This window comes from Numida meleagris, chromosome Z, assembly GCF_002078875.1.
Source record: "Numida meleagris isolate 19003 breed g44 Domestic line chromosome Z, NumMel1.0, whole genome shotgun sequence".
NCBI lineage: Eukaryota > Metazoa > Chordata > Aves > Galliformes > Numididae > Numida > Numida meleagris.
In genome coordinates this window covers 33,668,273-33,692,329 of record NC_034438.1, presented here as the reverse complement: position 1 = coordinate 33,692,329, position 24,057 = coordinate 33,668,273, and the positions used below count along the sequence as shown (strand labels likewise).

General features: G+C 34.8%; 1 protein-coding gene across 8 annotated transcripts in view; it reads right to left on the bottom strand.

Annotated features, from left to right (window-relative positions):
- Nucleotides 1-24,057, bottom strand: part of ADAMTSL1 (ADAMTS like 1) — a 442,268-nt gene that overhangs the window by 330,882 nt on the left and 87,329 nt on the right. For 7 of the 8 annotated variants that reach the window (XR_002433573.1, XM_021381313.1, XM_021381315.1 and 4 more), the window contains exon 2: nucleotides 12,445-12,564. Coding sequence is in view for 6 of the 8 variants with exons in the window: in XM_021381313.1 (XP_021236988.1) it covers nucleotides 12,445-12,564 (120 nt within the window). In the remaining 2 variants the exon portion in view is untranslated. Of the gene's footprint in view, nucleotides 1-12,444; nucleotides 12,565-24,057 lie in introns of those variants that run through there. The other variant, XM_021381320.1, reaches the window with a different exon arrangement.

Here is a 24,057-nt window from a genome sequence, read left to right as displayed (position 1 = left end):
AAATAGTGGTATAAGGTCTGGTATAAACAATCAGGATCAAGCCACATTTAAACAGATGCAGGAAGGAGTTATAAGAGCTCAGAAAGGAGCGGAGACTCTGTTTTTTGTATTGATGTGGTAAAAATATGGATGATAAAAGACAATGCTCTATGTAGGAATCAATGCTATACTAACTAAAGAAATGCTTATAAAAAACATCATAACTAACACAAAAGATGGGGGATACAAAGTTCAGGGAAATAAGAAAAACTGGAAATAGTATTTTTAACTACCAAAGCAATGAGGCTTTGGAATAATCTTCCGCTAAATGCAGAAGAGAGAAGAGAAAAGAAGGTGGATTGAGATGTATTGAGAAATGGCTGAGCAGCAGAGCTCGGAGGGATGCAATCAGCAATGCAGAGTTCAGTTGGAAGCCTGTAACTAGTGGTGTTCCCCAGGGGATGATACTGTGTCTGGTCTTGTTCAACATTTTCAGTGACCTGAATGAAGTGAGAGAGTGCACCTTCAGCAAGTTTGCTAATGATAGCAAACTGGGAGGGGTGTCTGACACACCAGAAGGCTGCACTGCCATTCAGTGAGACCTGGACAGACCAGAGAGTTGGACAGGGAGGAACCTAATGAGGTTCAGCAAGGGCAAGTGTAGGGTCTTGTACATGGGGAGGAATAACCACATGCATCAGTACAGGTTAGGGGATGACCTGCTGGAAAGGAGCTCTGCAGAGAGGGACCTGAGGGTCCCAATGGACAGCAGGATGTCCATGAACGAGCAGTGTGACTCTATGGCCATGAAGGCCAATGGTATTCACGAGCGTATAAAAAAAGCATGGCCAGCAGGTTGAGGGAGGTGAGCCTCCCCCTCCACTCTGCCCTGGTGAGGCCACAACTGGAATACCATGTCCAGTTCTTGGCTCCCTAATTCAAGAAAGACAGAGAACTTCTAGGTAGAGTACAGTGGAGGTCCACAAAGATGATTAGGGGCCTGAAGCATTTTCCATATAAGGAAAGGCATTTGATGAGTCTTGAAAATTTTATAAAATTAATTACAAGATCATGTTTCCTGCTACAGACTGTATATTCTATTCATATATTTATTTATGTCTTTCTCCTTGGTTATCTTCATGCACTAAATTTGAAGATGCTTTGGTCAAAAGGAAGTGAAAGGTATTTTGGGGGTACAGAGGCCTTTCAGAAGATAATATTCAAATATTCTTAGCTTCAGTTGTGTCCTATATAGAATTTTCAGAGATGAAGTATACAAAATAAATAAATATAATAATAAAGAAATAAAATTAATATGGAAATCATTGAAAATAAACATACACGAAAACTGACTTGGGTTCAAACAGACCCACATTATTTATGGCTCAGTACTAGGTAACCTGTTCAGAAGGGAAAGAGAAGAAAGAGCAGAAGGAGAGATTCTGGGCATATCAGTATTGAAAAAAAGAGAAAATGAGTTGAATTTTTAAGAATGACAATAAAAGAGTAAAATAAAGAAGATGAAATTATATATGTTAAACTTCCTCAGATCTGAATAAATTACTCCACCAGATTTATGCCAATTTCTTTTTCTCATTGAACAATTTGACTATATTTGTCATAAAAAGTAGAAAAGCTAGCACTTCCCATTCCCTTGAGATGTGAGATGATATAACCTTTATGTCTATCTTTCCCAAAGCTTGAGAAGAGTGAAGAATAGCTGAGTAGAAAGCCATTGCTACCGCTATTGTCTGTCATAATCTGCTGTATCTGATTTTGGTTTACTGAAAGGATTTTGGAGGTTCAGTCAGTGAAATGCAACATATTGATTAAATTAAATATTATATAAATATTAAATATTATCTTTATTATTTGATGCATAAGTCTAAAAATCCATTTTATAACAAAAAAAACTAAGCAAGAAAAGTACAAAAATAAGGTACTATCAAAGATGGTTTTTTAGCACACAACTGAAATAATGAATGCTTCAAGATTAGGAATTGACATCTTTCAGCTAAAATAATATAAAAAAAATCCATAAGCTGCTTAACTACATCTATAACATTTTCAACAAAAGCAAAAGATTATTACTTCTAGTAGTAATGTTCTGATTTCTAGTTGGTTAATGAAGGCAAAAAATGCTGCAGGTGATTAATCTTTTTGAGATCAATTTCCATTTCAGATTTTCATCCACTTAAATATTTTTGTTATTGTTGGAGGTGGGAAGAGGTGGAGATGGTGGACGGGATATTGTAGGAGCCAAAATGGTAAGTTTCAAGACATCTGTTCTCTGCTTAATGTAATGAGTTATGCTTTTCGAATCTTTTTGGAATTTGGAATTTGCTCCATGAGACACTAGTAACCTCAAAGTGCATACTATTATCTCCTTTCTGGGTGAAAGATAAGTGCACTTAAAATTTATCTGAAAACACAGACTAAGAATAGATAATTATAATGCTTGTCTTTATATTACGTTTGTGTCTAGCATTATAAACACATTTATCATGCTATATAAATTTATGTCTGTACAAAAACTAAAAAAAAATTATATCTGTACTTATAAACAATTAGCTTAGTCATTAGGAAACATAAAAGCTACTCTAGTCTTTGTAAAATTAATAGAACATTAATTTTATGAAAAGCCGTAAAATCAATGGATGGGATATGAATAATATGTAGTGTTAACTTATAAACATATTTATTTATATGTTACATAGCTCAAAGAAACATGCAGAGCTAAGCAGGTACGTAGAAATATTCCTCTTCAAACGTTTGTTGTTTTTTAACTAAAAATCAAAACAAAACATACGCCTATCTGTTTAAACGGAAGTCTGTTACCTCACAGATCCATGTGAGACTTTCTGTGTGGAACAGGAGAAAGATATGAACTGTAGCTATCAAATTAAATATACATTTGGTACTGGGAAAATATGCTTCAGATGTCAGCAGCATATCTCCTAATTAAGAACAATGACGTATCTTCCCCATTGGCTTAACTTTGTTAATGAGAAAATACATCCCTTCCTCACAAAGCTAAATCCAATGACAGTCTTCAGCATATGTGACTATTTTCTGCACATCTGAGATCCTTTGCAGCCCAATGTGTATTTTATATTTATCATGTAAGGCAATTTTTTCTAATTTAGTATGCCTTGATGTAGCTTACAGATTACATTCCACAGTAGAAGAATCAAGACAAAGATCCCAATAACCGAAATAAGCCTAGTAGTCTTAGACTTATTACTCACAACAAATTTTAAAGCAAATCCAAGTCAAAAAGCTAAGCTACGCTTATTATTCCTAGTTTCCTTATGCCCAGATAACATCAAAATGGCTGTGAAAAACATAGAAAGTGAAGACTCAGAAGATGGTGCAAAGGAGACCTAAACATGAAGTCACTGCTGTATGTCCTTATTCGTATCTACAACACCACGTAAACCAAAATTGCAGCAATGATGAAGCATCATAGAGTTGATTTTACACTCATGAAACAGCCTATAATGATTAAACTTTTTTTTTTTTATATGCATTATCTGGTCAGCAGCTTCTTCTGGTTAATTTACCCTCTGCTCTAAATTGTGCAAAGTCAGTGGAGCTTGCTAAATTGATTTTTCTTCCACTCTGTATGCCAAGGTTGATACAAAGAATATAGTGTCATGTAATTTAGCATTAAACATTATTTTGTGTTGTTTACCATGGACATTTACTTAAGCATACAGAGAGACTGAAGGGAAACTAAATATCTACACACAATAGTAATAGGAATTTCCAGTTGTATATTGAAAATATGGATTTGGTTACACACAAGATCCATCAAGCGCATTTGTTAACACAATTAATTCTCAGCTATTCTTAACTTTTAAAAAGTAGCAATATAAATTAAAATACAGCTCTGTTATCCAGAGCTCAAAAAGGCATGTGTTATGCACTACACTTCGCAGACTCTCAAGTCACAGAAAAGAGGCACAAAGCAAATATATGCCTAATGGACACTACTGTCTTCACAGTTTTTCCTTCTCACTATTTTTTGCCCTCTTTGAACTGTTTTCATTATTGTAGAAAACTAACCCATCCTGATGGACTTTGAAACCATGACAAATCAAGTGGTTTTGAATTAGTTACTAAAACATCACTCATTATTATCTGTACTACTAACCCAAGTCCTTGTTCAGATCTTGGGCTTTCATGAGCTTAAGAAAAAGAAGTAGAACAGGTAGATTTTGGGGATGGGGGGAAAAAGAAGTAGAGAAATAGAAAGCTCACAGTGCTGCTTTTGCATTAAATCACTCTCACACTCTCTCTGTGAGTTACAACCAAAGACAGGAAAGTTCACAGAAAGATATTTCAAACTCTTTGCAGCCAACTTTACAAATATACCAGCTACTATAGTTTCTAAGTGGACACTGAAAATCTAGTGTATCTTGCAGCTCATTACCTATACTTGGTAATATATTTTTTAAATAATCTACTTGATTATTTTAGTTCGGTATACAGAAGCCAGACTTCTTATTGTAAGAAACTGAAAAATATTTCTACAACCTACTTCAGCCATGCAGAAATGAAGGTGAAAAAAAATGTTTACCTTTGATACAGATAACATAAATGATCAGAAATGCATGAAGCCTTGTAAACTGAGCACTCTTCTTAAAACAGAAAAAAACACAATAAGGATTTCCACAGGATTGGAAAAATGCAAACATTCCTACAATGTAAAATGCAGCATCTAGACTTTTCAGTGGCAAGTGCAAGAACTAGCTACTTAGATCATAGTGAGCCCACTAAAATTTGCAGTCCAAGGTGTAATCCAGAAACTGTTGTCTGGGCCAGGTATACATAAAAAAACGGAATCCAGCACTTGGAGAGTTATAAAAAATTTGTTTCTGTAATCCATTACAACATAGCAAAAACTCACTTTGCATAAAAATAACTTCCTCAGAAGTGAGTAAAATATTGAAAAATGAATTCCTGGAGGGATGGTATCCTGACCTTCCTTTATTAACAATGCTCATAATCTTCCAGTTTTAAAGGAGTTTCTTTAACATCTTCATCATAAATACATAAGATAATAAATACCCATCATAGTACGTTTGTACTATAAAAGAAAATTACTTCACTGCTTACTGTATTCCACCTGATGAGGATAGAAGAAGTATCATTACTACTCAAGGTGATTAGGTAACAATGACAGAGGAAAAACTTACAGAGGACAAAAATAAGATTTCCATTCAAACAGTAGTCTCCCTGTGGTACGATAAATAACCTATACCCTGTAGATAAGACAATGTAGACATAAAGGCTGTACAAGATGCTAATGCAAAAATTCAAAACATGTATTTTGAATGCACACTCAAGCAGCACTCTGTGTAACACAAAAAATACTAGGTTGGATTACCATTTCAAGGTGAGATATTTGTCCTGTATCTTGCAGTGGACTTTTTGGGATAAATCTACAGTTTAGACTCCAGCAAGAATATATTGCTGCTTGCTTTCACAAAAGTCTGCAACGAATCTGGTATGACCAAACTGACAAACATCTTGTTATAAGGCGTAATGGAGTACAGCCAACACATTTGGATTATGATTGACTGATTTAAAAGCTACAAGTGGAGAAGAGAATTATGGAATTCATACAAGAATAAAACTGAAGCTGGCTTGAATGTAATTTTCAAATAAGGATTTAATAAGACAGTTATGGAATGCTAATTAAAAATGCCAACACATTAAACACATTCATAATGATTTAACAATTCCTTATGTGGCAACCGGTTATCAAAAGCACATTGTTCTCAACGGCACTGAAATAGATGATGATTTATTCTGTGGTCATCCTTTCACAGCTTTTCAAGTAATTAACATTCAAAATATAGGTATTAGGAACATAGTAAATATTTCAAATTTGTTCAAGCCATCACTTGATTCTGACAATGTATTGGCTTTAGTCTGGCTCACTAATCCTCTTTCTGCTTTATCTCAACATGGAATTACAAAAGGGCTGTATACAGGCATGTTCATGCAAAGTAACTTCTAAAAGTTTATACCTTTAAGTACCACCATTGTAAACTTTATGGCAACCATGAGAGGATGATCACATTGCCTAACCCATTAAATAAGCTACTTAAGATAGACCCGTCTTGAGGATTTATAACTTTAAAAAAAAAAAAGAGAGAGAGGGGGAGTGAAAAGGAAACAGTGACCGAGGAAGAGGGAAACAAATCTTCTGTTCTTTGGTTCAAAATATACACTCACCCATCAATGATTTTTGCTGATACTGAAAATGACAGTGTCCTACTTATCTTTGTTAAGGAGCAAGAGTTTCCAAAGCCTTTTATCAGTGCACTAGACCAGGCGCAAACTCAATAAGCTAGGCCAGGATATACTCATATACATGACAGATAGGAAATATGTAGGCATACAAACCTACTTTTAAGTCAGAAAACTAAATTTAAACTCTGAACCCTGCTAGTAATTTTACAGTAGTGTAATTTTTCTAGGAAAAATGCCCTGGCATAGCTTAGAGTGACCCAAAAAGGAAAAAGTTCAAGTGTTTTTAACATTCTGTAATCCCTCTGATGTGCTATCTCTCCCCTAGATAGTCAAAGCTCCCTGTGCTGGATTCTCCGGCCCTGATTCTCAGGAGGCAGCCTGGATCCATGTGAACAGGGAATGGAAACAAAAAATTCCCTTGCTGTTTGCAGTGATGCCAGGCAACACTGACCTAGCCTGGAGGAATACAAGCATAGTTTCTACTGACTGTAAGAGACAGCTTTGATACTCAAGTCTTTAGTGCAGCTTAGAACGCTCTGTGCAGCTGGAAAGTAAAAGTACCATTCTTTAAAAGCCTTTATTCCTAGGGTGTTACAAGCCATTTTTCTTAAGTCCAGTTATAACTACTGGAAAAACAGAGCAGAAAGAATGAGCACTAACTTGTCCCTCCACTCAATTTCAGAAAATGTACTCGTGAGCATGTCCTACAATTACTTTGGAGTTCTGAGACTCAAGTTAAAATCTGTCATCTTGACAGATGTATACATGTATATAATGGTGTGTGTGTGTGTCTGCATCTATGTAAATAAAGAGCAACTGGCCATAAATGCCATATATGTATTATATATGTATTATATGAAGAAAGCAAGCGATCAGAACTTGAAATATCTATATAAACAGCACAGAAATATGAAGGCATGAGAAGCAGTAGACTTGCAGCAGATAGAGCTATTAAACTACACTCTCTCACTAGTGTTTAAAATTTATAAAAGAGAAAATCAACAAGTGTTTGCTGTAGAAGATCTTTTGTCATCAAAGAGAAAAGCTAAGTCTCAAAAAAAAAAAAAGGAAAAAAAAAGATTTTTTTCCTCCAAAATATTTGAGCTACTTTAAGCTCCTTGTGTCATCATCACTGGCTGTGAAAAGATTATAGCTTCCTCAGCTAGTGAAAGAAACTTGGAACACCTCAGTACAGTATTGTTATTGTATAATTATTAAATTCTATAAAAATGATTAAATAAAATATGCTAATAAAATAAAAAAGAGGGACTGTTCATTTTTATGTTGAATAGTTTAAAATGATATCTATTCTTTACTGATTTCCTTCATGAACTATTTAGACTACAGTTAAAATTTACCATTCCAAAAGATCTGCATTCAAAAGTACATAAATAAGACACAAAGAGCATCCCCTTGTTGTGTTAGTACAAAATAAGCTACTGTTTACTTGAATTCTTCAGAGTGGAAACAGTGTAATGAAGAAGTTTCCAGTGCTTCAATGAAGTAGACTTAAAGGCTTCTTAATTTGATGGAAGCTAAGGATTTTTCCGTTGTTGGGAATAGGTACTGGGAACAGTTACGAATAAATTTAAGGCCCACTTACGCAGTGTAGTAGTCCAAATAGTGTTCTGTATCATTACACAAACAATGCCTTCGTTATTTTTCAATTTTTCATTTTCCTAATGTGGGCAAGATTAATAACTCAGACTTTCTAAAAACAGCCTCCTTTCATCCTCCATCAGCTCCAGCATTAGATGCAGTCACGGGACAGTTTTTGGCAGCTGTGGGACCTGGATTCCAAGCTCTGGAATGCAATCTTTTTTTCTTTTCTGAGCACTGGTGTCTTGATTGGCTTTCAAACAGAAAAGGAAAACAATATAGGAACAGTCAGAAGTCTAAGACATTTAATGGTCATGCTTCTATTTTTAAAGCAGTGTAAAAGAAGCAATAAAAGAAATAGACAAAGAAGCTTTAGGACACTTTGCAATCTAAATACTGAGATTCAGAATTGTAGAATGTAGAAAATACCAATGGTTCACCCTATTTTTGTTTGTGATGATCCACAGACATCTAAAGATATTTAATGCATTTGTGTTTTTAAAGTAGATAAAACTTTAAGATAAAAACCTTAATCAATTTTGAGCAATACAGTCTGGAAGAAACAACTAATATTTTTATAAAGTACAGACTGGAAATCATTTCGAAAACAGTTGTGGCAGGAAAAGATTTACACTGAAAACAGCACATGCTCAAAATGGCAAGTAGATAAGGAGTTGTCATGTGGGTTGAACCATGAGATAGAAGTTTAACAAAACATATTTTTAAGATTACTGAGATGTATGACAGAACTTGACAAATAAAATATGATAAAAGTAATAAAACCTATGGTGTTTCTCAGTAAAATAAGAACGCAATTCACAAGCAAGTGGCCAAGTGATTTCCTGATGTGCTGAAACAGATGAACAAGATTAGATGCAGAATCCAATTAACTTTAGTCATGTTTACATGTCGCTGAAAAACCTGATAATCTGCTCTCATCTGTAAAGATATGAGATTCTCGTACAGCAGTGATGTGTAAACTGTGGCCTAGGAAATCCTCTTGCTCTCAGGAATCTCATAGGCAGACCATGCCTGATCAATCTAATGGTGTTCTATGATGGAGTGATGGCACTGGTTAACAAAGAGAGGGCAAATGATGTCATCTACCTAGACTTGTGCAAGGCCCACATGGTTCCACACCACATCCTTATCTCTAAATTGGAGAGATGTGGATTTGAAGGCGAGACGATTAGATGGATATGATCTAGGCAGTGGGATCAAGTGCATCCTCAGTAAGTTTGCTGATGACACCAAGCTGAGTGGTGCAGCTGATACCATAGAAGGATGGGATGTCCTCCAGAGGGACCTGGACAGGCTTGGAAAAAGCAGAATAGGCCTTTGGAGTCCTAATGAACAAAAAAATTGGGCATAAGCAAGTAGTATGGACTTGCAGCCTGGGAGACCAACTATGTTAAGAGAGAGGTATAAGGGGAACCAAGCTGCATCAAAAGAGGAGTGACCAGCAGGGTGAGTGTGGCGATTGTCCCTCTGTACTCTGCCCCTGTGAGGCCCTGCCTGTAGTACTGCATCCAGGCCTGGGGCCCTCAATGCAGGAAAGGTATGGAGCTGTTGGAATAGGTCCAGAGGAGGGCCATGAAGATTATCGGGGGACTGGAAAACCTTTATTATGAAGAAATGTTGAAGGATTTGGGCTTGTTTAACTTGGAGAAGAGAAGGTTCCCAGAGACTTCACAGTGGCCTTCCACAACTTGAAGGGAGCTTATAATCAGGATGGAGATTGACTTTTTACACAGTCTAACAGTGACAGGACAAGGAGGAATGGCTTTAAACTAAAAGAAGGGAGATTTAGTTTAGATGATAGGACGTTCTTTACTCAGAGGGTGGTGAGGCACTGGAACAGGCTACCCAGAGACACTGCGGATGCCCCATCCCTGGAGGCACTCAAAGCCAGATTGGATGGGATCCTGGGCAGCCTGATTTGGGTTTCAAACATGATCTTTAAGGTCTATTCCCAGCTAAACCATTCTATGATTCTGTGATTCCATGTCATCATCAGTGAAAAATGCAAAGGTTAAAGACTTTTATAATTGGTAGGATACTAGCTACACAGCTTTCATGAGGGATCCAAGTGTCCACTGATTTTGAAAATTTGCAAACAGAGAAACCTAGCCTATGCTACTCAAAGAACTCTTAAAAAGAACCAAAGTGGGAGGTTTGTCAGGGTCTATGATGATAAAGACTGTTTTCTCTGTATCTCATCTGTTAGAAAAATAGCTCCGTAGCAGATTTTCTTGTTGGATACATTCTGATCACAGCAGGAAATCACAGGAAAGTAAAAAAACGAACTGGTCTTCTGAATTAAGACAGATCGGTCCTGCATATTGGGTTGTGCTTTCTGTTCTGGAAAACTACACTCTATATTTCTGCCTCAGAAATTCAAAATCTGCATTGCAGACCCTTATAACATTTTTTTCTGATATGTTAGTAACCATGTAGCCTTCATTCTTGTAGATGCCTTATCTGTTATCCTCAGTTTGAGAGACAGAGATGCTGAACACTCATAATTACATCTGAGATGAAAATTTTGCATCTTGATTGCTATGTAATGAGAAGTGAACTGAATAAAACAAAACCTTGCGTCTCAGACAGTGAACGCAAGGAGAGTATGGTTTTTTGGTTTTAATGTCTGCAAGCCTTTGAATCCACCTCTGTAAAATATCTTGTATAGACTACAGAAATTCATGAAAATAAATTCACTAATACTTAAGAAATGGGTATATAAATTAAATAACAGAAAAATACTTTTGTTGAAATTAATGCCTGTCTTTGAAACAAAGTCAGCATAGCACAGAGTGAGCAGGTTATGTGACTACACATACACTCAAAATATGTCAGGCAAAATACAGAAGAGTTACTTCAGGATATTCCTTATTTTCTGTTTCTGACTGAATCAGTCATGCAGAGTATACACAATGTTCTTATACAGTCAAAGAAGTTATCTCAAAGAAATTATTAGATTGGAATAAAAGTTCTCCAAATTATACCTAAATGAAGACAGCAACATCAAAACCTTTGCAATAGTCTTTTAATTTGATTGTCTTTTCATACATACCTATCCACACAGAAAGATGGTCACAGGAATGACACGGCATCTTTGTGAAATTAAAAAGAACACTACCTTGAAGTAAAATCTGAGCATAATTTTCAGATTATTTTCCACTTTTGTGAACACAATCATGACACACAAACAGGCAGAAGACTAGCACAGCACAGGAAACAACAAATCATTTCGCTGGTACTGACACAACTGCAATAAAATTCTCTTTGATCCTTTGGACCACAGAGAATGAATGGTTTCAGTGGACAGCAACTTCAGCTATACTCCCTTAATGATTAGATAGAGGTAGCAGAAGACCAGCACTCTCTGTTCAGTGAATCTTTATTTTAGTCTTGGCAGTAAATTAGTAGCTTGATGCAATTCCAAAATGTCATGTAATTACCCACAGTGAAAGAAGAAAGTGTAGGTTTTGCCTGATGTGAAAACTCTTTGAAGAGTTTGTAAAGAACTACGGACAGCCTGTCTTAGAGCAGATGAATTAGCACAAACACAGTGGGCTGTTTAATGGCTTCACTCCCCTTGTTAACTAGATTCTTTGACCTGAGCAACAAGACTTATCAAAAGACATCTACCCCATCCTTCCAAAGTCCTAGCTGTACATGCTTCCACTGACGATAACTGGCTAATGTTAACTCATGCACTGAGAAAGGTAACTTTGGGCAGTGCCCTCCAAGGCTATGAGAAAATGTTGATTGAAAAAGCAGTAAGCAAGGCTGTATCAACATTAAATTATTCTAGAATCACTTTTCCTGGTCTACAGATTCTTTATTTTTAACATTAATCCTCAAAATACAACAGCAGTTCACAGCACTATGAAGCTAATGCACCACCATTTCTGTTATACCACAGTGTGTTGAATCCCATAAAAAAACAACCCTTTAAAATATTAGACCTTATATTTACAGCAGTTTTAAGTCAGTTGGCTTGCTTTATTTCATACTAAAGTACCATTAAGTTCATGTTTCTCATCTTTGTCCACATTCTTCTCTTCAACAGTATCAGGGAATAGCATTCTGAAATTTTTCAGGCTTGGAAAACACATCTTGCCATTCATAAACAGAAGAGAGTGAAATACGTTTTTCATGAAGCCACTTTATCTTTCTCTTACCATGGCACATTTTATAAAATAAATGTTTTTAAGGCATAATGTGTCTCTTAAATAACTTCGGGATTTAACTTTACTCATTCAAAATTTAAATAACACATAAACTTGCTTTGAACAAGCAAGTCAGATACCAGTAGAAAATTAGGCTGACAAAATTCTAAATGAGAAATACTTTCATTTGAAATCAATAGGACAACCTGTGTTTCTTTTGGAAAAGTCTCTCCCTAAAAGAATGAAACCTCATTTGCATTTGACACCCATCCAATGAGTGTGAAATTTCCAGTATTTTTAGTGTGACATTTCTTCTTTATAAATCAAATTTGTAGGGTTTTTTTTAATATGATAGAGTACTGTTTGCAAAATCTATATTCTTGCGGATATTTCAGATCAATTTTTTAGAACAAAAGATAAGTCCTACCGGATCTTCCATTCTGTGGTTATTCAGCAAATCAGACAGGAAATCATCATGTAGGCTTTCTCTTCGGATCAATGTAAATTCACGTAGGAAAACTGCTCCTTGGCTTTGGTCTCCACAAACCTATCATGAAAACATCATTTTAGGAAAAGCAGTGCTTCAATCCTGCCATAGACGCCATCTCTAAATAAATCGGGATGGAATACTAAAATGTCCATTATAATTATTTTGCATTCTATTATTAAACTCATTCTAAGAAGTCACCACTGATAGTAATGAAAACAAAGACAGGCATTTAAAGAAATCCAAGGAAGTTAATAACTTTAATTTGCTAGACATTCTGTTTGTTAAATATGTTGCTATTTGTTCCTTTTAACAATGGTCTATAAAGCAGTTAACTCTTAATGAAATGAATAACTCTTTCATGAAATGAATTTCAATATTTTGGGAAATTAATATTTAGAGTGTAACAGTCATAAGTGCATTTCCTATATAAGAGATATTGATTCATGTTTTTGCAAAGCAATACTGACACACTAGCGCAGGGCAACAATGGAGTTTCTGGATATCTTTTTCTTTGTTTCTCCATCTGAAGAACAAGATCCTTTAATCACAAAAGATAGATATAATATTTCTGCATATATTTCAGATAAACACAAGACTTACAAATAAACTGTAGTTATTAATTACTAGTGCTGCATTACCAAATTTATTTTGCTAAGAAGAAATCTCATGCTCTGATGCTTTTATCTTTTATTACGATTTTTCCTTGTGTTCACACTTCTGCAAAACCAGATGCTATATTTATGCTGGTTCCAGTTATCCTAGCTGAGAACATCAGAGAAAAAGAAGGGCTTGGGAGGACCACAAAAAATTATGATAGTAGTGTCTACGGGAAGAATGAAATATAAATTTGCTACTTCCTACAGGTGAGTTGGTATTGCTGTTTGGGAGGAGGCAGTCCTCTCTGCCATCTGGGAAGTCGCATCAGAGTTAGTGCAGTTATAATGGCAAGACTAGAAGGAGATGAATGAATAAAACTAATGTGGGGGATGGGAATATGTCATTATGAAGCAGGTAATGGGAAGAACTAGGAGTCCCTGAAACCAAATTATATGCTGGTTAGCATAGTAGGTTTTGCCTTTGATATAAAGCCTCTTGTCTGTAGTAGTATACAGGTCATCCCATTATTTTGGTAGTTTTGAGCTCCTGTTGTAAATGCTGAGTAACTAACTAACTAAATATATTAGAATTTTACAAGTGTGGGGCTTTAAAATTCATACTTAGCTTTCCATCTTGTGGATAATATTGAGAGATACGCTGATAATACACTCATACTATTGAGTTAATTCAATGGAAAATCCCTTGTAGTGTCAGAAAAAAAATGTAAGTACATGTCCAAAAGGAAAAGAAGCCTTGCTAGTGATATATATTATTTTCTTAATGAAATTTATGGAGAAATACTGCCCTGAAATAGTTCATTTTTCATATTTCATCCCAGAAGTGGCAAGAAGTGTTCAGCAATAAAATTTATTTCACAAACAAAAATCTATAGTTTTATTTTACCTATAAGTAGCACTCCCTACTTGTGATTTTAGGATAACCAAATGTGATGGTAAAATTGATTGACTAAGGTTTCTTAAAATTCTGTGCTTCTTGTTTTAGAATTCAGACAACGGACAATGTAAGAAAACTGATTCCTTACCAATAACTCACCTTCCCACATCATTTATTGTGTTCCTATGTAAATAAACTCAGACAGCTTCCAATTTTTAAACAATTTCTAAATGGATTACAAAAATAAACCAAACTACTTCATTATTGCATTATCTTACTAAGTTATCAATAGTTAAAATAAAGACTTTCTAAAGGATGTGTTTGCAGTATTGAAAATCTCAGTAGAATACTGTTAACTTTTAAAACAGTCATCATATTTATATTAATGTTTATTTGCTAATATTACATCTTAGGGAAGTGGATCCAGAGGCACTGAACAGAAAGAATACACAGAATAAGAGAGAGGAATAAAGACAGTGAGAAACTGAGGATGAAGGAAGATGAGAAATAAAAGCCAAGAAAAGCAACAATGAATTTTTTTGCTCAGCAAAAAATGAATCTTGAAAAAAGGAGAGAACTGAGAAGTATGTAGTCATCTAAAATGGTTCTTCTCCTCTTAATTTATAACGTATGTGTTCCAGCTTTGAACAGTAATTCCTCCCAGGTGCACTGTATAATTTTAATCTATACAGTTGCTGATGAAATTTAGACCTAGTAGAGGATGGTGATTCTGACTTAGAAGGATGGAATCAGTCCATTTAAGATGAGTGTCAGTAAATTGGATTAACATCCAGAAAGACTATTTTCCATTTCTTAAGTTTCCTTAAAGTCTCAGCTATATTTATATGACAATTTCATCCTCTGAGGAAACCTGTTATCATTGTAACACAGCCTATTCCTGATGTACAGAATATCTGAGAAGACAGTTCCCAAGCATAAGGCAACTGGGCAACTGAACCCTTCCTAAGAACTGAGCAAACCACACAAAGGAAGAGCAACCTGGAAGAAATCTGACCCTAAACTGACTGTAATCAGCGTATGCAGCACTATGTGAGAAATTAGGCTTCAGTACATGCATACATGAAGATCAACAAGATAACAGCAAAGTTTTTCAACATCAGGAAGATTTGTGGGTATTCAGGTGTCCAACTGTCTTTACAAAGAAACTTATGAAATTGAGAGGAGACAAAATTCCAGCAAAAATATGAGCAAAAATGTTTTTCTCATTTTTATACTTCAGCACGTATCACTCTTGGATCAGTCTAAAGAATGAATTGTTCCATTAGATCCAGTGGTGTGAGTGCCTTGACAATGATAAAAAGGATTATTTTTCGTTATTAGTAGTATTCTTAGGCATGAATCTCTTGGATTTCACAACAGATACTTGAAGCATATGGCAGAAAATAATACATTAAATACCAGAAAGGTAACAATGACATTTATAGTGAGAGATGAGAAATGCAGGCTTTTAAAAAGCTAAGTTATAGCTGAGCAATATTCCTTTTGGTTTATACACCACTTTAAAAGATACAGCAACTTGTGTCTGTATTTCAGCTCTGAATTACTCTCGGTAAAAGCTAACAACAGCATTATACTTTAGCTCCTGCACACTTCCAAGTGAAAAGGTGCTACATTTTTATGTGAGTCTTCAGAGGTAAGAGGTTAACTGACTACCTTGACCTTGCAAAAATACAATCAAGGAAGAAGGAAAAGTAGCCTCAAAGACCAACAGGTGTGTCTAAATTGCTGCTAGCTGCCAAACAAACTTGCTTAGTACTTACCCCTGATTCCTCAAGCAAAGTTAAGAGTTCTGAAATAAAATAATAATTATTGCTGTATTTAATATTCCATGTTCTTTTCTACTGTATTGACCCAAAGCTTCCTTTTTCTTTATTCTCCAAAATGGAATTTGGTTGAGCAGAGATGGGCACAAGCCCAATACCATGACCCAAATTTAGAAGCAGTTATGGTCCAGCTCCGAAAGTAAATTCTGAAAGCTGTTTTGCCTTTACCAAAGTCCATGTAAAAACTGAAAACCTGCAGAGATGTTACAGAACGATTTTGTAACTGTTAATAATTCTGAACACTCCTCATTCTTACATGGCAAGCCAGAAGGTTACGCACAATTTTAAATCTATTCTTATGTTTCCTTCTGGGAATTTATTGGGTCTGATCGTATGGTTTTTCTCAGAGAAATACCTGCAAGAAGAGATACTACCCTGTCTAAGTGAGGACATCAGAAACTGATGATCAGAAAATGCTGCATTTCTGTGCTATTTATTACACAATATTAAACCGGTTATTCATAAATGTTCAGAATTTTCCAGGCTTTCTAGTTCCCAAGGAGAAATATGCAGGCCCAAGTAATCAGAGACTGTGTCAATGTATTTCTAGTAGAGTTGGCAGTTTAAAGACTTTACTGTCACTGAGTCATCTCATGGTTTAAATAAGACAATCCATGGTTACTGTGATTTGGGAAGGAAGGTAGACTCCAAAACAAAAAATCTGATTTTTAAGCACAGGTTGAAAATAACTTCAGCTTGAACTTCTTTCTTTTTCACCACTGACATCTTAAAGGCTGAACTGGAGCCATGAAGATAATGATCATTCTCCACCTGAAAACTGTCCCTTTCCTTAAAATTTAATTTTGCTTGGATTCAGTTTGAATAATTTTTTTTTTTTTTGTCAAAGTAACCAAAGTAAATAAAACTACCAAAAAAAATCAGCTTTTTATTTTATTTTATTTTATTTTTTCTGTGTATGATGACAAGAATTTTTCCATTTCTGGGTCATTGCAACAAGAATGAAGGAAATTGAAAACAATTGTAATAAACCTGCCACAGGTGACAAGGGCACTGTTTATGTTCTCGGTGACCTTATATCCCAATGAGAAATGTACTCATGGGATTAGATGGTTTTCTCATGAGCATCTTTATTACTGACATGCCGAACAGACACCTGCTGGAATGCTGTTACTATATAGAAAATACTTAACACCATGTGAAAAGTCAGGAGGAAGCTCAGATGATGGTGATATACATTACTTATGCATTCACAACAAATAATAAGCTTGTAAGAAAGAAGTCCAGTTTTTGGGGTAGTCTTAATGTTTTCCTCTCTCTTCCATGTAATACTTTACTACGCCTGGAAGAAATTCAGTATCTCTGCTGGAGATAGAAGAGACTCTTCCAGCCCTAAGCTAACAAGTGTCAGTAGAATTTCTCCCTACCTATCAAAGCACTGCTTTGAAATGCAGTTTTCTTTGTTTGTATTGTGGTTGGTTTTTTTTTTTTTTGCTTTCTGTTTTTTAAAGCAACTCATAAAGATTGGATTTCCAGCTTTCCTTGGTTGCTCCTTCTTGTCTTACAGCTCTGACTTCTCACTGCTTTTATCCTCTTCTCATCAATTGTCTTACAAATGGGCAAAAGGCTTGTCTAAATTTGCAAATGCAGCCAAACATAAACTATCATTTTTCTGAGTACTGCAATGTCTTCTTTGGATACCTGAAAATAACATCCCATTTTCTGGGGAACATAGAGATAAAAAGAAAATAAAGAAATTCTTTAGCCCTGTTGAAAACAAGGTTGTCCTGAGACCTGAATATCAACAATATTGCTCTCTGGCTCCAGACTTTCCAAACTCTGCAGATATTATTGTTTCTGAGTTAACAGTCCGTCTCTTAGGAAACTAGCTACTGTTTGTAGTGGTTTTGTAGGTTTAGGTATTTTAAAGAGAAAAGGAGGTTCTTATTTTGCTTCTCTGAAGGTATTCACAAAGTGCCTCAAAATACAAACCCAAACTGCAAATTATTTCCCAAGGGAATGTTTTATTCAACAGTGAAACGTTCCCACCAGAAATCTTCTTGTCTTGAAATATATTTAATCTCTTCTCTTTCTTCCCCTTCTTTCCACAGAGACTGAATTCATGATTATCTTAATGGTAATGCCCTGACTTCTTTTTAAAGCTCTGTGAAGGAAATGTGGCTTTGTGCTAATTATTTTCAGTCCTTAAATAGCCACAACAGAAGAGTCTGGTTAATGTATTCATTAAAGGAATTATTTAAGCTCCATTTCAGTCTCTCATTATAAATGAACAAAAGAAACAAAAAGTGATTTGCACTCAAGAATTACAGCATGAAGTGTCTGTTAAACAAAACCACCAGCTATTAACATCTTGGACAGACATTAGCAATGATGGGGATAAATTTGTAAAGCATACACACGCCTACACTTGACCCACAGTGTACCAACAAGGGAGAAAGCCAAACTGGCCCCATTAAATGGAGTGGCATAAATGCAGTATGTACAAAAAAAACACCAATTCTCCTGCTGCCAAGCAACCTTGGCAATAAATAAATAAATAATCAAAAGCAGGAGTGGGAAAGGGGAAAGGAGGAGAGAAAAGGCAGAAAAGGGGGAGGGAAGGGAAGGGAAGGGAAGGGAAGGGAAGGGAAGGGAAGGGAAGAGCAAAACTGTGAGGGAAAATGAGGTGAAGTCACACAGAAGCAAACAAATCAAAGATATACAAATCCTTTTAAATCCTGCTGATCAGACTCTTCTTCTTAGCAGTAGTTATGACAAAATGCACACATGCAAGGTAGTGTCATGAACAGGAGAATTAATTTTATTGGAGAACATAATCTATTTTCTCATTTACTGCATCGTACTGGTAAGAATATATTTGAATATATTTGAGTATGGCTCTTCTTCCTCAAACAGGTTATTTTTTAAAAAATTCAAACTGTAGTTTAAGCCAGATTCAGTTTAGGTTCAAGACAGATTAGTTTTCTAAATATTTCAAACAATACCATGCTCAAAATACTTGACAACAGATACACGTATTGCTATATGAACCTGTTTTTACCACTTGTTTCTTTGCCTCACTAGGTTGACCATCAGCAGTACCTTTTTTCAAAATATGAAGTAGCTTTTAAACGTGCAAAATCAGTATATGCCATCTGAGGAAAACATAAACTCATCTGAGATTAGCAAAATGAATCATTTCCAAATGTATTGTAATCCGCAAAATTAGATTTCAAATGATTACTATAAATGAACACAGAAAAAATGACATCACTCTGCAGCAGATATCATAACAAGATGTGTTCGAGTTAACACATTTTACTGCCCTTTATACTTTGGTATTAAAAAAAATACTAATAATGTGACTTTCCATCATAAGAAAGTAACTATCCAAAAGTATACATATATGAAATAATTAAATGAGTTAACCCTAATCTAGAGACCAAACAATTTAAATAAGTTGTTGCTTGCTTTCTTTACTCTTCCCTATGCTCAGAGAGCTTTTATTTAAGCTGAATTAGAGAATTCTCTAGGTTTCCTTCCTCAACTTTGACTACTAAGATTTTGGAAGAGGAAAAAGTGGTGAGTTCTCCAGAATCTCTTTATCAGTTTCCTTGGAGCTTTGTACTTTTGTATTTTTCTTTGTACTTTTGTATTTTTCTTGTAAAAATAACTTTGTACTTTTGTACTTTTCTTGTAAAAATAACATTTCACAATGATGACCTTCACATTTTCTTCAGCACTTGAATCTTGGGCTTTTGAAATCCATGACCAATGAATATCAAAGAACTTCTAAGCTAAGGAACCACACTGTGCATTTTGCTTATTGATTGTTGAACTCTATTACGACGCTAAATAACAAACTCCATAGAAAATTATTTCAGCTAACATTATGGACTTCAGTTGAAAGCACCATTCCGCAGAGTTCAAGTGCTGCCAATTGAATGTTTATTTTATCGTGTCTTTATCACATCAATGAAAAATAATTGCAATTATCACAACATAAGTCTTTATAGAGTGGGCAACTTTAGGCAACACTTGTTCTTTATAGTCATGTAATATTGTTGTAAATCTATCTTTATTAAGGATTAGACCTTCAGAAATGTCCTGGAAGAAACCTAGTGGTGAGTAAATACACATTTAGTAATTTCCGCTAAGCAAATCACACAGCTAGCTAGATACTTCAAATAGCTAACAGTGGTATTAGTAAGCTGTAGTAATAGATGATCTGATCTGAAATTCAATCAGATAGGTTTCAATTATTTCATTTAGTTATAATCAGGCACTGAAAATTCTGTGATTAGGTTTTTATTTACTTTTTCTTTACCCAAAATATCATTGCTTCCATCAATGCACTCACTGGCTGTTTTTATTTTGTGATCAGATCAATAAGCTTTTTTACATCTTGCTCAATGCTGAAATAGAAGCCAACATTTTCTCATGTATTAAAAATATAAAAAAAACTGATAAGAGAAGTTCAAGAATGAGTATCTTCATGGACTGAGATTTTGCATAAATCTTTCTAGTGTGATTGTCCTTGCATTAGAAGACTTGATTCATAAACTCTGTGGAATCTTTTTATTTACATTGGATTTTATGTCCCATATTTATATATATTCATATCCTCTATAGATACATTTTGTTGAGATTTTTAATGCTTGCTGCCAATGGTAAGACTGGTTTTGATAGCTGTAAAGTCCTTTTAATTCTTAACAGCGTGGGGATATTAGAGATGGGCTTTTTTTTTTTTTTTTTTTTTTTTTTTTTTTTTTTTTTTTTTTTTGCCTTGGGGAGGAAAAAAAAAAATCTATCTATTCTTATAGGGTTGGAGTTTTGCTTTTTTTATCTCTCTCAATATTTTGTATATCAAATCTTTCTCACATGTTATCAATGAAATCAGTTGGGTCAGACTCTTGGAATCAAAATTTCTAACTTCTTTCAGATCTTTATGCACTAAATAAGGAGCTGAATGGTTTCTGGAGATGTCTTTTTTTACATGTTTATGGCTTCTTCTCTGTCAGTAAACTTAAAGGATCAAAATCATCTGCTATGAGGTACACAGCTGTCTTTCATGCAAACTGATGCTATTTTAAAAACATCTTTAATTAATATTCTGCACAAATGCTTCTCATAAAGCATTAAGTAAATCACAAGAAAGGCAGAGAATTTATAAGAGCCTGCTTATTATTTTCAAAATTGTTCAATTTTCACTCATTTGCTCATTTAATAGAAGAACCTTTTTTTCATCCTTAACGAAACTGAGTGCAAACTTTCCCTTACGTGTAAGTTACTAATTGGCTCAAAGAGTTTGACAAGAATTTCATTTTTACATTGGCTACTGAAATATTGTTCACTGGTAATTATAAAAGCTAATCTAACACTCAAAATATATTCATTAAACAAATTTTGTAAATTTGATTTGACAATCTTCACAGTTCTGTTTTTTCTTACTTTAATAGTATTCTAAGCAGGGCTTTGTTGCTTCGTATCACAAGTAACTACAAAAAGTCTTTCTAAATATTTCCAGTGGCCATGTATGATCCTTCCCTTTCTTCTTCCACGTAAGTTCATCCTAGTTTTAATGATCCATTGAAATCTCTAAACAAAGATCAGTTAAACTTTAAATCTAGTTTGTTTCTCATCATCTTATTAAATGGTAAATCAAGAGACAAAAGCAGTAAGTGGGAGATTCTGTGGTGAAATACTGCAATTCAAACACTAGATGACTTTCTGTGAACAGATCTGCTTACGGATAATTCACAGCGAGACAGCAAAACAGATGTAATGAATTATTTTACCACACAAAAATTTGCTCAGGCATAGCAGTTTCTAAACAATGATTACGTCTGTATAAAATGAAGTAATTGCTTTAATTTGGTTTCTAAATAGCAGAGATAGAGACTAGGAATTACCTTCAGATTTGTTTCACAGGTAAGTAAGACTAAGGTTAAATGAGAACAAATAGAGCCATAGTTCAATCACACCAGTGTTTAGATAGTTTTCTGAATCACAGATGAAGTAGATGCTTGTATGAGCATAGTAGTATTAGATCATTATTAGTCATTATTTTTCACTCTTAATGATTATAAAATAGTTAATTACAATTGCAAATTATGAAGAGGTAGAAACTTACACTGAAAATTAATCACTGTAAGCCTAAATAGAAGAGTGGTCATGGTTAATCTTTTAAAGTCATTTAAAGCCATCTATTCAGTACGTAAATACATGTACCTAAATATAAAATCCAGTCATGATATAAAAATTAGTATATAGTCTAGATTTCCAGTGGACTCTTATTTATTTGCATTATTACCTCCCATTACTCAATTCCTACACATTAAGTATTGGAATCTTTCTTCCTTCTCAAAGTTGTTCATGCTTTGTGCAACACAAAGGAATCTGTTGACATTTGCTTCTGTCCTATTTGAGTATATGTTGTGTTAAAAATAGAAATTAATTTCATTCCGGTATGGAAGCAGGGAATTGAAAAAGCAGTTCTTGTCTTGATGCATTAAGTTATTTTGCACTGTCTTTTCTTAATATCACATGGGGTTTATTCTGGAACAACCTTGCCAGGAGGACTGGTGGCAAGAAAAAAAAGTAATAATTAAGAAATGGAATTTAAAACTCAGACTGTGAAAAATGAAGTTGTGTATCATGTGATGACTAGACTAAATACTTCTGGAAATTCCTTCTTGTTCCATTTTATTCTGTAGTAAAATAGATTTCCACAGCAGAAAAAAAGCATATATATATCTAAAAGTATATATTTTTCAACAAATATTCTGGAGCAATTCCTTCTTTTGATAAATGTACCTCAGCCATACCACATTATATGAGAAAAAAAATGCCATAACAATCTATCTCTTAATAGACATAAGGCCTTGAAATTGCCTTGGTCTAGTCCTATTTTTACTTTTTCAGGCAAAAGTTTTAATCACACAAAAGCAGAAATCATTTCAGATATATACTTTATTATATATTACTTTTATTATTAATTTTGAAGAATAGGACTAAATTCAGAAAACTTTTGGGCAAACTTCAGAAAAGGATTATTTAAGGATAGCTGTCTAAAAAATCTTGGCATGCTGCAGGCATTTTATCCAGCACATGAATATAAATGGCACCTTTTTCTAACCCCTGAGATATGCTTTTTGAAATACTCTTAAGCATCGGTAGCTCCAAAAGTAATGCCTCCTATTTGTTTCCATGGAAATTATGGCAGATACAAAGAGCATAATAATGCTATTTGATAGAGTAAATTCTCAGCTACAAAACACTATTTCTCAACATAGTCACCACCTAATTAGCTATGCATTTCTTACCAGCAATGAACAAGAGCCTGAATGCTGCATGCATAAAAATCTGTACCAGTGGAGGTGACCCACTGTCACTGTCACCACTTCTGAGGTGTACCACCCACTGCCTCACTGTGCTCACATCCACTGTTATGTCTTCATAAATGTTCAGCAAATGTTGATGAATATCAGTGGGTGCCATTTTTTCCATATGGAGGAATTCAATTCCATCCCTTTGCTTCATACGCACTTCCATTTCAGACACAGTTGTTTCAGACTGTCCCCCTGATGCCATCAGCCACATGCAACAACATGTAGGGGAATACTGTTGGGAAAGTTCAGCCTCTACTGCCATAACACCAACATCTGCCTCTGGTGTTGTGGGCTGACATAGTAACATAGGAGGCATTACTTTCGGAGTAGCCCTCAAATAAACCATTGCAGGAATTTACAGGATATCATGAACCAGGGAAATAATCACTTAACTCATCTTAGATAATTGTATGTTCTCTCTACTGTACACATTTTCTCATCTACTAAAACATTCTCAGCCATCTGAGAGCACTCTTTCAAGATTTAGCAGAACTAAAGAGGGCTTTCTTCCTATAACTTTAATTTTACAAAATGAGAAACATGATCACTAGAGTATATTTCTATTATTGAAATAATGGGACAAACAGGTGTTTTCCAATAAGAATTCTGTTCCCAGTTGCACTACTGCATTAAATGGATTTCCCTACTTCTCTTTTGCCTGACAGTGACCCAGTTCCAGAGCTGTTATATTATTCATGTGACAGCAGGAAAAGTTTTAAACATGGCGCAACATTTTGCTTAATGTTTTGTTCTTAAGTGTACAGAGCACTTCAGTTTTACTCAAAACATTGTTATCTATACCACTGTAATACTTACATCATTTAAACTCCACTCTGTGCGGGTAAGAAGGTCATTGATTTGATGAA